The sequence below is a fragment of the Cherax quadricarinatus genome, chromosome 82 (genome assembly GCF_038502225.1).
Source record: "Cherax quadricarinatus isolate ZL_2023a chromosome 82, ASM3850222v1, whole genome shotgun sequence".
In the NCBI taxonomy this organism is placed as follows: Eukaryota; Metazoa; Arthropoda; class Malacostraca; order Decapoda; family Parastacidae; genus Cherax; species Cherax quadricarinatus.
In genome coordinates this window covers 19,814,129-19,827,837 of record NC_091373.1, presented here as the reverse complement: position 1 = coordinate 19,827,837, position 13,709 = coordinate 19,814,129, and the positions used below count along the sequence as shown (strand labels likewise).

At 40.3% G+C, this 13,709-nt stretch overlaps 1 protein-coding gene across 1 annotated transcript in view; it reads left to right on the top strand.

The window, feature by feature from the left end:
- Nucleotides 1-13,709, top strand: part of Dhc1 (Dynein heavy chain 1) — a 313,825-nt gene that overhangs the window by 276,759 nt on the left and 23,357 nt on the right. Inside the window, exons 72-75 of the mRNA XM_070102646.1 lie at nt 3,376-3,515; nt 6,981-7,103; nt 9,377-9,533; nt 10,545-10,625. Coding sequence (XP_069958747.1) covers nt 3,376-3,515; nt 6,981-7,103; nt 9,377-9,533; nt 10,545-10,625 — 501 coding nt within the window. The remainder of the gene's footprint in view (nt 1-3,375; nt 3,516-6,980; nt 7,104-9,376; nt 9,534-10,544; nt 10,626-13,709) is intronic.

The window sequence follows — 13,709 nt, the reverse complement described above, 5'->3', positions numbered from 1 at the left end:
TTTCTACTGCTCCCTTTGTATTTGACTGAAGAAGCCTACTGTGTAGGCGAAACTTTTCATCAGTGAAGATACCCAACTGTTGCACATGTGTCTTAATCTTCATCACTGACTACTCTATTTCCAAACCAATACTTTACTATATCCTTTCTAAATTTAAATTAATCCAATGTGAACCCATTATTACGGGCTCTCTCTTGGAGGGATATCCTCAGGACCCTATTTATATCTCCTTTGTTGATGCCCATCTTCCTCTTAAACACTTCAGTCATGTCTTACAGAGAATGTAATTTAAGAAAATTCAGTCTTTGTAAGGAAGATTTCTTATGCAATAGATTAATTTCGTTATTCTTTGCAGTGTTTCTCTTTATGTTCTTAAAGGAAAGTCTTATTTGGTTCTAATGATGTGTTGATGTTTGATTTCCTTTATGCAAATATGTGTTTATTTATTTATTTATTTATTTATTTATTTAGAAATTTAGCATACATACAGAGGTACAAAAAAATACAGGTAAGAGCAGCATGCCAAAGCCACTTATATGCATAGCATTACGGGCTGGCTTAAAATTAACTTAAGATTAACTAAGCAATGATGAACCATACCCCCGGCCGGGATTGAACCCGCGGTCATAGAGTCTCAAAACTCCAGCCCGTCGCGCTAACCACTAGACCAGCTAGCCACAATAAGATTCATCCAACTAGGTATATTTCTACACCATAGGAAGGTTAGCACAGGCACCTCTGTGACCACAAATGCAAGTTTTTACAGACGAATCTCCAGCTAGCGTGGCCGTGACGAACTCTAGCTCAAGTCCCTTCACTGCCGTCAACATGACTTAAGAAATCGTAATGACACGATTGCAAATAAACCATACCCCCGGCCGGGATTGAACCCGCGGTCATAGAGTCTCAAAACTCCAGCCCGTCGCGCTAACCACTAGACCAGCTAGCCACAATAAGATTCATCCAACTAGGTATATTTCTACACCATAGGAAGGTTAGCACAGGCACCTCTGTGACCACAAATGCAAGTTTTTACAGACGAATCTCCAGCTAGCGTGGCCGTGACGAACTCTAGCTCAAGTCCCTTCACTGCCGTCAACATGACTTAAGAAATCGTAATGACACGATTGCAAATAAACCATACCCCCGGCCGGGATTGAACCCGCGGTCATAGAGTCTCAAAACTCCAGCCCGTCGCGCTAACCACTAGACCAGCTAGTGGAGATTCGTCTGTAAAAACTTGCATTTGTGGTCACAGAGGTGCCTGTGCTAACCTTCCTATGGTGTAGAAATATACCTAGTTGGATGAATCTTATTGTGGCTAGCTGGTCTAGTGGTTAGCGCGACGGGCTGGAGTTTTGAGACTCTATGACCGCGGGTTCAATCCCGGCCGGGGGTATGGTTTATTTGCAATCGTGTCATTACGATTTCTTAAGTCATGTTGACGGCAGTGAAGGGACTTGAGCTAGAGTTCGTCACGGCCACGCTAGCTGGAGATTCGTCTGTAAAAACTTGCATTTGTGGTCACAGAGGTGCCTGTGCTAACCTTCCTATGGTGTAGAAATATACCTAGTTGGATGAATCTTATTGTGGCTAGCTGGTCTAGTGGTTAGCGCGACGGGCTGGAGTTTTGAGACTCTATGACCGCGGGTTCAATCCCGGCCGGGGGTATGGTTTATTTGCAATCGTGTCATTACGATTTCTTAAGTCAAGCAATGATGAAATCAGTGATAAGACATTATTGTAAACAGATAACTATAAAATACAAATGAGTATTACAAAGACAGGTCCTATGGTTGCATGCATTGCTGTTCATTCAGTAGAATGGAGTATTCTGTTAGGTAGTGTATTTAAAAAAATAACAAAGTTAGGTTTAACATTTGTGTGATATAATTGTGATTAACATTTAGGATATACAATTTATATGGTTCAGTTATTCAGTATTTATTTGGTTTTGAGTAAGTAAGTGAACTTTGAGAAGAGACTTGAATTTATAAACAGGTAGTGTTTCTTTTATATTTACAGGTAATGAATTCCAGATTTTAGGGCCTTTTATGTGCATTGAGTTTTTGCATAGCGTGAGATGGACACGAGGAACATCAAAGAGTGATCTGTGCCTTGTATTATGGTCATGTGTTCTGTTGAGGTTGGCAAGATGTTTGAGGGGAGGGTTAATATCAGAGTTAAGTGTTCTATGTATGTAATAAGTGCAATAATAAGTATGGATGTTTTGTATGGTGAGTAGGTTGAGTGTTTTGAATATTGGTGGAGTGTGCTGCCTGTATTGAGAATTTGTTATCATTCTAACTGCAGCCTTTTGTTGGGTAATTAGTGGTCTGAGATGGTTAGTTGTTGTTGAGCCCCATGCACAAATTCCATAGGTAAGATAGGGGTAAATAAGAGAGTGATAGAGGGCCAGGAGGGCTGACTGTGGAACATAGTACCGTATCTTCGATAGTATGCCTACAGTCTTGGAAATTTTCTTAGAAATTTGTTGTATATGTGTATGAAATTTGAGTCTATTATCGAGGTGGATTCCTAAGAATTTTCCCTCTGTTAGCTTTGTGATAGGTGATCCGTTTATCGTTATGTTAAGAGGTACATCTGTAGCTCTGCTACCAAACTGAATGAAGTAGGTTTTGTCAATGTTTAGTGTAAGTTTGTTAGTCCTCATCCAGGTAGATATTTTCTGTAATTCGGTGTTTACAGTATTGGCTAGCGTGACTGGGCTCGGGTGAGAGAAGACGTATGTGGTGTCATCTGCAAAAAGTGTGGGTCTGAGCAATTGCGAAGCATTTGGTAGGTCATTTATGTATAGGAGAAAGAGAAGAGGGCCAAGGACACTTCCCTGTGGGACACCAACTGTAATTGGTTGTGCGGAAGAGCTTGCCCCATTTGCGTACACATATTGGCTTCTGTTGCTGAGGTAAGACTTGAGGTAGTTGAGGGAGTGCCCTCTTATACCATAGTGTGACAATTTTACGTGGAGCAAGTCATGGTCAACTGTATCAAAAGCTTTACGTAAGTCAATGAAGATCCCCAGAGGGACTTCTTTTTTCTCTATTGCAGTGTATATATGTTCTAGCATGTGTATAATAGCATCATTAGTATTTTTATTAGGCCTGAATCCAAATTGGCAGGGGTTGAGAATGTTGAATGTTGAGAATATCTGTCTTCTTCAAGGAATATGATATATACACCAAGAGGTATACAGTATATCTCTCAGTGTGTGTACGCAAACGTACATACACAGAGATTTACTCCTATTTTAGGAGTTCAAGTTTTCTTCACTAATTATGAACAGGTAACATGCAATCTTAATGACCTATTGAGTATCCCTTAGGCTTTAGGTCCAACTAACAAAGCAACCTACAGGGCGTGTCATGGGTGACCATCTGCTACATGCTGGGTGAGATCCAATACGGAGGGAGAGTGACGGAAGACTTTGACAAGAGGCTTCTGTTGACCTTCCTTCACGTCTGGCTCAATGAAAGACTTCTTACCTCTGACTTTAGGTAGGATATAAACACATACTTATGATAACTTTCGCATGTGACATATTGAGAGACATTTTACAATTGACTTTGGGTACTTTATGCACGCAGAGATAATTAAGTTCAGCATTTACTGCTATTCTTGTTAATGGGATGAAGGACTTGGACTATATTTACGGAGTTCAAAAGTCTTGCAACTTTGTAGATATGAAGACACAAGTTTACAACAGTCAAGACGATCAGAGATAATGACTAAGGCATGAAGAAAAAACTTTCACAGGAGTGTGCTACAACTATTGAATATTCATAGAAAAAAATAAGCCAGAGGAATGTAAGAAAGAACTTTTTTCTTTATGAGGATGGTTAACTTATGGCACTGGTGGCTAAACCTCTCGCTTCACACGGCGCGTATCCAGGTTCGATTCCCGGCAAGGGTAGAAACATTGTGCGTGTTTCTTTACACTGGTTGTCTATGCTCCCCTCAATAAAATGGGCACCTGGGAGTTAGTGGGCTGGTGTGGGTCGCATCCTGGGACAAAACTAACCTAATTTTCCCGAAATGCTCTGCATAACAAGCGGCTTTCTAGATGTCACTGATGTCAGCTATGGTCTGTATACCTTGTACATGTACTTGTAGTAAATAAAGGTATTATATTATTATATTATATTAAGTTGAAGTTTAAGACACATGTACAACAGTTGGGTATCATTATTAATGAAACGTTTCGGCTACACAGTAAGCTTCATCAGTCAAATATAGAGGGAGCAGTAGTAATGAAATAAAGACGTAATCAGTCCATCAACCTTGGAGAATAAATATTTCAGGTGATCAGTCCCTCAGTCTCGAGAAGAGTTCCATGGTCTGGAACGATATGAGGCTGAAGCATGAGAATGCAGTCTTAAATACTGTCGAAGATGAGGTGGAAAATCTGGAAGACGTTGTAAGGGATGGGATCCACTAGTACAAATAAGAAGACAGATCCATCTGGAATCCAACCCTTCCCACTCATAACTAGTAGATACGCGATGAGGACTGGAAGATGTCGTCTGCATCAAGATGCTGCAGTGTCTCACAGTATTATTGAAAATGGCATAAAATCCTGACAACGTGAAGATTAAAACATATGTGCTACAACTGGGTATCTTTACTGACAAAACGTTTAGCCTACACAGTAGGCTTCTTCAGTCCAATCCAAACAAGCACTACAAATGAACTAAAGATAATGTAATCAGTCCATCAACCATTATCTTTATTTCATTTCTACTGCTACCTTTGTATTTGACTAAAGAAGCCTACTGTGTAGGTGAAATGTTTCATCAGTAAATATACCCAACTGTTGCATATGTGTCTTAGTCTTCAACTTATGGCATACACTGGAGCAATATGAAGCCAGAATAAGCTCATTAATGTTATTTAGATGTCAATACATATGACTAATGTCACTTACGAAGCAAGGTTCAGGAACTGCAGCATGATTTCCCCATAATACACAGATGAGTACGTTTAGAAAAACACGTATGCACACACTAGGATATATTTAACAGAAAACGTTTCGGTCCTGGGACCTTGATCAATTCAGGGTCCCAGGATCGAAACGTTTTCCTAGTGTTTGCATACGTGTTTTTCTAAACCAAGGTTTATACCACAGATGAGTACATATATGAAGAAATACAGTTGAGTACATTTCCCTTTCTTATAATATTTTTTATTTCTACAAGTACATGTACAAGGTATACAAGTGCATGTACAAGGTATACAAGTGCATGTACAAGGTATACAGGCCTAATTGACATCAATGACATACTACTATCTAAAAAGCCCCTTGTTATGCAAAGCATTTCGGACAAATTAGGTCAGTTTTGTCCCAGGATTCGACCCACACCAGTCGAATAACACAAAGGTACCTATTTTACTGGTAAGTGAACATGGACAGCAGGTGTAAGGAAACACGCCCATTGTTTTCACCCTTAAATAACAAAAAAAAGACACAATACCGTGACTGGAACGATACACAAATAACCCGTACATAGAAGAGAGGAGCTTATGACGACGTTTCGGTCCGACTTGAACCATTTACAAAGTCACACTAACGAGAAGTAGAACAGAACGGGTATATATAGGCAGGAAGAGGTAGTGGTAGTAGTAGTAGTAGTAGGGGTGGTAGTAGTAGTAGAAGTGGTAGCAGTAGTAGTGGCGGAGATGGAAGGAAGTGGTAATGGGGAAGTAAGGAGAAGCCAGTCAAATACAAAGAAAGGGGAGCACTGCAAGGGAGCTAGGTGCCCACAGAGGGAGAGCACGTGCACAGAGGTGGGGGGAGGGGAAAAATTAAATAAACAATGAAGGAACAGAAACACAAGACAGAAGAAAGAAAGACAACCCAGAAGAGAAAAAAGGAAAAAGGAAAGGGGAAGAGGGAGAAGAAGAAGAAAAAAGGAGGAATCAGGTTAAGTCACGGGTGTTCTGAAGTTTGGAGCATTTTACAATGTAGTGGGAGAGGAAGACATCTACAGAGACGAAGCCAGGACTAAGATTCATACAAGGAAAGTTGTGTATTAGGGAGGATTCAACCAGACGGCGACTGTTAAAGTTGGAAGTAGGGAAGACAGTTTTAGCAGAAGTCCAGTCAATAGGATGGCTGTGATTTCTGACAGTTTTAGCAGAAGTCCAGTCAATAGGATGGCTGTGATTTCTGACGTGACAGAAAAGAGCATTGTTAGTCGGCAAGTTTCTCCAAAGTATTTTCACCCTTGACAGGAATCGAAGCCTGACCCTCAGCGTGTAAAGCGAGAACTTTGCCTGCTTTGCATCCTTTGAATGTTGTGCCAACACTGTTGTGTTAGTGAGAGGAATTTCTTTGAGTGTTACAGCAAGGAAGAGGTCGGAGGCATTAAGAAATATGTGCTGAGAAGGGTTGTTGAGATGGTTTGGTCATTTAGAAAAAAGGGAGAGAGATAAGATTTATACACTTTTGTGTATAAATCTAGAATGGATTGAATGAGATGCAAGGAACATCTCTGGAAGGATTATAATAAAGGGTGTCAAGGAGGTTTCAGAGTAGGGGGAGGTTTAAGCATCAAGTAGGAGTGTAAAATATTGGAGTTAGTGGAAACTAGGAAGTATTGGGATTTGGTAGGGTTTTAGGGGAATCTGTTAGACGGATTTAAATTCGTGACTTGAGAAGCATATTCTTTGTACACTGAAGGATGGATAGGGACATTTCTATTCAAAAGGTTATTTGAATTTCGATTTTTCGCAATTTTGGTAAGACAGCTTTTGAAGAGATGCTGGTGAATGCATTTACCAGTCTGTGGAAAACAACAATCGTTGTGGTAAAAAAAAAATGAACTTAGACTACTGTACTTTCTCTTTCGTTTATATTAATTAACCTATTTCTCTCTTTTGATACTAAACAGAATCCACTTATGATATTAGCCTACCTTCAGTTACTGTCCTTTTTATATTTCTGTACATTATATGATCCGCAGGTTCTACAGAGGCTACGGGTTACCAATGTGCAAGAGCCAAGCTGAGTATCTTGAGTTTGTCAACCTACTACCGGCAACAGACTCACCAGAGGTGTTTGGTCTTCACCCCAACGCTGACATCACGTGAGTGTTGCTGCCATCTTGGGGATGTTGGGAGAACAATTGTTTAGAGACACTAGATGCAAGTGAAATACATTACTTGAGCTTTTCTACGTAAAGAAACTTGTTTTACTGGTATACTTGAAAATTGTGAATTACATAGAGACAATGCAATTATGTGTTAAAATGTCCATCTCAAAATATATTGTTCCTCTCATCATTCAGTATACATTGCATATTATTTAATATCTGTGGAAAATACTGTATATTTTCCGAAAATAGTGTATTTTGTATGTAAATTGATGGAATATATTGTAGGTAATAAAAATTAATTTGTAAATAAATAAAGAACCAGCGAGTGTGGCGAGCATCGCTGGGGAAGGGGGGTCGCCATTGTTTTTTGAACTGGGCAAGAGAAACGTAAGGAAGAATCAGAAGAATTTTCGTCGCTCTAGAGGTTAAATTGTGTTTAAAACCTCTCAAATAAGAGCCGAAATTGTTGGATTTGCAGTCCTGCATAACGTGAGCATTAGGCGACTGGACAGGACTCTGTAATTAGATGGGAACAGGATAAAATTACTCCAATTGAGTGATGTCTATTTATGTTGAAATTCTGGCCAGAATTTTCTTCATATTTTAGACAGGGGTTTGTGTATGACACACCAAGATGAGTGTTATTATTATAAATTCTCCTTCGATGTATGTGTAGCCATTTATTAAATTTAACATACAGTCCACGTATTTATATTAATGTTGTACCAGAATTCCTGGTGATGTATATTTCATTTGAAATTAATATAGGTCCAGAGTGACTTTTGGAGATAAGAGTGGAGTAGGTATTGAAGGAGGACATTTTTTTGCGACCTAGGATGTCCTAAAATTCCTACATGTCTCTGTAACCTTGATAAAGAACAATTATCTTTGTTACTGTTAAAAAATTACTGGTATGTATCTAATGAGATTCATTCAGGTAATTTTAATTCATAATTCATAATTCAAAATTCAGATTTAGCTATTTATAATATGTCATAGTGTTTGCTTACGTGTCTTTCTAAACCAGCTATTTATAGTATATTTTTCAGACCATTATTCATTATTCTTATCAAATAAAGGCTTCACCACTAGTAACAGAAATTTGTGTTTGTATTAGATATTATCGATATTGGCCATTTCAAATTCATATAACTAAGGAGGCTTTGGAAGAATCTCAACACAGATGTAGTTTACACAGACTTTGCTAAGGTTCATAAAATAATGTCAGTATTTATAACAGAATAGTTGGAAAATAAATATTAACATTTAAAATAGAACACAAAGCTTAGTATATAGATAAATCGTTCAGAAAACCGACAAGTTGATAAATTAAACACATGTGCAACACTTGGGTATCGGAAACGTTTCGCCACACAGTGGCTTTATCAGTCCATACTGATGAAGGCGCTGTGTGGCGAAACGTTTCCCCGTTAAAGATGCCCAAGTGTTGCACATGTGTTTAATTTATCAAAAAGCTTAGTGGTAAACAAATAACAGTGTGCCAGATGACCAGTCAGTTTGTTAAAACAATGAGGTAACTTGCGAAAGTCAGGAAAAAAAAATCAGAACAAGAGAAACAATGCCAGTGGTGACACTACTCAAATTATTTGTGTTTTCTCACTTAAAGTACTGTCTGATGTTGATGGCTACGTTCAAGGCACAAGAGTGCTGGAAATATAGTGAGTGCGTTTACTGCCCACACACAGCCTTGAACCTGCTGGGTATGTGCTCTCGGATGCAACGAAGCAAGTGATAACTGACAATATATACATGGAAGATACCTGAGGACCTAATCTCAAACCTACTCACCACTATAGCAACCTAATGGAGTGAGAGATATTGTAGTGAAAATCAGGGAAGACATTAACACAGTAACAGAACAGTATGTCAACAGCCGTGGTCCTCGACTATTCAACTTGCTACCAGCTGATATCACAAATATTACCGAAACAAGTGTAGAAGTTTTCAAGAGGAAATTGGATCATTACCACTTCTATGATAGATATGTGGGCCAGCAGGCCACCAACAGCAACACCCTGGTTGATCAGAAACTCTCGAAGCCCATTCCAGAAGCCAGGCAGCAAAGCTTGACTCCTAGGATGGGCTTCCAAAGTTGGAACCTCTCGAAACCGGCCACAGGTATATATGTTCCAGGTATAATCCTTTTAGTAATTACTTATTCGTAGCTAAACTCATGATGCCTTGTCTTCAGTATTTAATGTCTCGTAAACAAATAAAGATTACGATTGACATATTTCATGCAGGTATCAAATTAACACAGCCAAGAGCATTCTGGACACCATCTTGAGCATGCAACCTAAAGAAAGTGGACAGAGAGGCGGAGAGACGAGGGAGGCTGTGGTCTCCCGTCTGGCTTACGATATGCTCAACAAGCTGCCACCAGACTACATACAATATGAGGTAAGATCCACACAGTCTTAATGTTGCACCTGGGCAAGTTAGGAGACCAAAGGGAAGTATGATGGCAAGATATTGATCTATGTCAGTTTTTTTTTATATATATAAATAAAAAATACTAAAACTGTGTGGGTCATGGAGAAAAGTTTTATAAAATACGGACTAGATGAGAAAAATAGATGCAAATACAGTGGAATGCATCCTCTCATGAATATGCTTCGCCCACACAGTGGATTTTATCAAATCACAGTGTGGCTCATTCAGGGCAGAGTCGTGGAAAATTGATTCACTGCCTAACTGTGCCGAACTAGCTGTAAACATGACGTGTAAGAGTGAAATGGAAATTTGATGGAGGCAGATTTATATTTGGTCTTTGATTTCTTCTGTAATAATTACTAAATGGCAAAGAAGGAAATCTTTCTCTTCAATATTAATAATAATATGTAACGGTTTAATCAGCACTGATATATTACAGAATCTCTTTCCCAGATATGAACTCTTGTTTCCTTACTTTCTTCATTTTTCCTATTTCTTCTTTGATCCTTTTTTGTTCGTTTTTTTGTTGCCTTTCTTTCCATCTTCCTTCACTTCTTAACTTCTTCAACCTGCATTGGATTTCTCCTATTGTTGATTCTAGGTTTACTATTTAACTTTCTTAATCATTGTCCTGCTTCTCAAGATAACTCTTCCTCATGTTAGTTTCCTCCTCCTCTTTTTCCAAAACTACCACCTCTTCCTCTTCCTCCTCTTCTTCCCCCTCTTCTTCCTCTTCCTCTTCTTCCTCCTCTTCCTCCTCATCCTCCTCCTCTTCCTCCTCTTCTTCCCCCTCTTCTTCCTCATGTTCTTCTTCCTTTTGTTCCTCTTCCTCCTCATCCTCCCTTTCCTCTTCCTCCTCCTCCCCCTTTTCCTCCTTCTCCCTTTCCTCCTCTTCCTAGTGTATTATCAGTCAGCTCAGAGCAGCTCCCGTTCCTCCGAGCTGACTGATATTACACTAGTGTGTATACTCTTTCCCAGATACGAGAGGCCTTGCAGAGGATGGGTGCCATCTTGCCTATGAACATCTTCCTCAGACAAGAACTTGATCGCATGCTTAAGGTAAGTGAGTAATAACTTGAAGAGTTTCAGTCGCTGCACGATCTGAGAAAGGTATCCCCGTACTGCATGATCCCAGTCTTGATGCTCGGTCGCTGCACGATCTGAGAAAGGTATCCCCGTACTGCATGATCCCAGCCTTGATGCTCGGTCGCTGCACGAACTGAGAAAGATATCCCCGTACTGCATGATACCAGCCTTGATGCTCGGCCGCTGCACGAACTGAGAAAGATATCCCCGTACTGCACGATATCAGCCTTGATGATCGGTCGCTGCACGATCTGAGAAAGGTATCCCCGTACTGCATGATCCCAGCCTTATGCTGGGATGATGCTTCTTAAAACCTAGTGATTCTTGAAACCTAGTGATTCTTGAAACCTAGTGATTCTTAAAACCTAGTGATTCTTGAAACCTAGTGATTCTTGAAACCTAGTGATTCTTGAAACCTAGTGATTCTTAAAACCTAGTGATTCTTGAAACCTAGTGATTCTTGAAACCTAGTGATTCTTGAAACCTAGTGATTCTTAAAACCTAGTGATTCTTGAAACCTAGTGATTCTTGAAACCTAGTGATTCTTGAAACCTAGTAATTCTTGAAACCTAGTGATTCTTGAAACTTAGCGCCCTTATCAAACACAAACAATAAATATAAATCAGGAACGTACACGGTAAGCTGTCCAATATACAAGTACAGTTAGAAATAGAAATACATTTAAGGAGGTTATTAATAGAGTATTCAAAAGGTTTCTACTAATCAACCATTCAAATCATTATGAAGCTCTGTATAGTCTGCAGTCAATCAAACAAACGGGCTTCCACATGGATAAATTGTCATTTTTGTGGAAATTGGTGTCACGCCCCTTGTGCAGATATCCAAGAACTAGCTACAAGCAGTATTAAAACAGGGAAGTGTTTTTGGGTATGCCCAAATGAGGAAAATCTGTGGACTAAAATCACAAGGGTATTAAAAGGGGATAACATCAAAGCTGCTTTCATAGACAACCTGGAAGCTTTCTACAACAGATGGGAACATAAAAAGTCTGGGCTGAATGGTACTGCCCTTGATACTGGCCATGTAGTCAGAAACTGTAAGGCTGGAGGTGATGTCCTGGTAGTCAGTAAATGTGGGGCTGATAGTGCTGTCCTGGGAGACAGTAATGGTGAAGCTGGAGGTGCTGTCCTGGGAGACAGTAATGGTGAAGCTGGAGGTGCTGTCCTGGGAGACAGTAATGGTGAAGCTGGAGGTGCTGTCCTGGGAGACAGTAATGGTGAAGCTGGAGGTGCTGTCCTGGGAGACAGTAATGGTGAAGCTGGTGGTGCTGTCCTGGGAGACAATAATGGTGAAGCTGGAGATTTTGTCCAGGTAGTCGGGAATTATACGCAGGAAGGAATACATATAAATGACCTCATAGGGGACAGGAGCAGTAGTGGGGAAACAAGTGTAGTCAAAGATAAGATAAAACCAATATTGCAAACTAGAAATACCACAGGAAATAGCAAACAAGAGGACTCCACTAGCAATAGTGAGGATATATTACCAAAAACAACTGGTGGGAGCTCCATTGTTGGTGCTAGGGAGGACAGGAATAAGACAGGGAAACATGCACCAACAGGGAATACAGTCACAGAAACCCAAGGCAAACGGAAACCAAGCCTGTGCACATACTATGCACTTGGTATCTGCAGACATGGGAAATTTGGAAAAACAGACGGGACGTGCAGCTATGACCACCCTAGAAAATGCCATGCCCATATGACAACAGGAAAATGCAAACTCCCTTCCTGTAAGCTTTATCACCCTGAAACGTGTACCTCTTCAGTACAGGAAAGACTGTGCTATAACTTAAATTGCCAGGCACACCATCTAAAGGGTACAAAAAGATACAAAACATCCAGGCCATGGGAAAACCTGGGTAGCCACAGCCACTCAAGAGGGAGAGGTTTTTTAGTGCCAGGAAGGAAAAAAACTGGCAGGAAACGGCAGAAATCGTACACCAAATCCAGTCATTCCTGGAGTGGAACCACAGTCGATGGCCTCCACTCCAAACCAACAGATACGGATACTAATGCCGGAAAAAAAATCCTCCCCCAGTACCAACAATACCACCAGTCCGATGACATTCTTCTTTGCAAATATACAGGGTCTAAAGCCAGCAACAAACAACAAAATACCTTTCATCCGTGGACTGCTTGCAGAGGCAAAGGCAATGTTCGCGGCTTTCACTGAGACCCACATAAATGATCACTTGGACAACGAAATATGGATCCCAGGTTACAACCTATACAGATGTGACAGAGTGAACAGGCAAAAGGGGGGGGGGTTGGCCTGTACATTGCAGAGTTACTTGTTTGCACAGAACTGCTAAATGCCTCAAATGATGTAGTGGAAGTTTTAGCAGTAAAGGTCGAGAACCAAAACCTAGTCATTGTGGTAGTCTACAAGCCTCCGGATGCAACATCCCAGCAATTCCAGGAACAGCTGTTAAAAATTGACCACTGTCTGGAAAATCTTCCAGCTCCTGCACCCAACATCTTGCTCCTGGGGGATTTCAACTTAAGGCACCTAAAATGGAGGAATATAGCAAATAATATTGTTGCAGTAATAACACCAGGAGGCAGCTCTGATGAAAACTCACACTCACACGAGCTTTTAAATCTCTGCACAAAATTCAATTTAAACCAGCAAATAATAGAGCCTACTAGACTGGAGAATACACTAGACCTCATCTTCACTAACAATGATGATCTGATAAGAAATGTCACCATATCAAAAACAATATACTCAGATCACAACATAATTGAGGTTCAGACATGTATGCGTGGAGCCCCAGACCGACATAATGAGACTAGTCACGAGGGAGCATTCACCAAATTCAACTTCAATAACAAAAACATAAAGTGGGACCAAGTAAACCAAGTCCTAACCGATATAAGCTGGGAAGATATACTAAGCAACACAGACCCCAACTTATGCCTAGAACAGATTAACTTGGTGGCACTCGATGTATGCACAAGGCTTATTCCTCTAAGAAAAAGGAGGAGTAGATGTAAAATAGAAAGAGACAGGCGCTCCCTTTACAGGCGACGG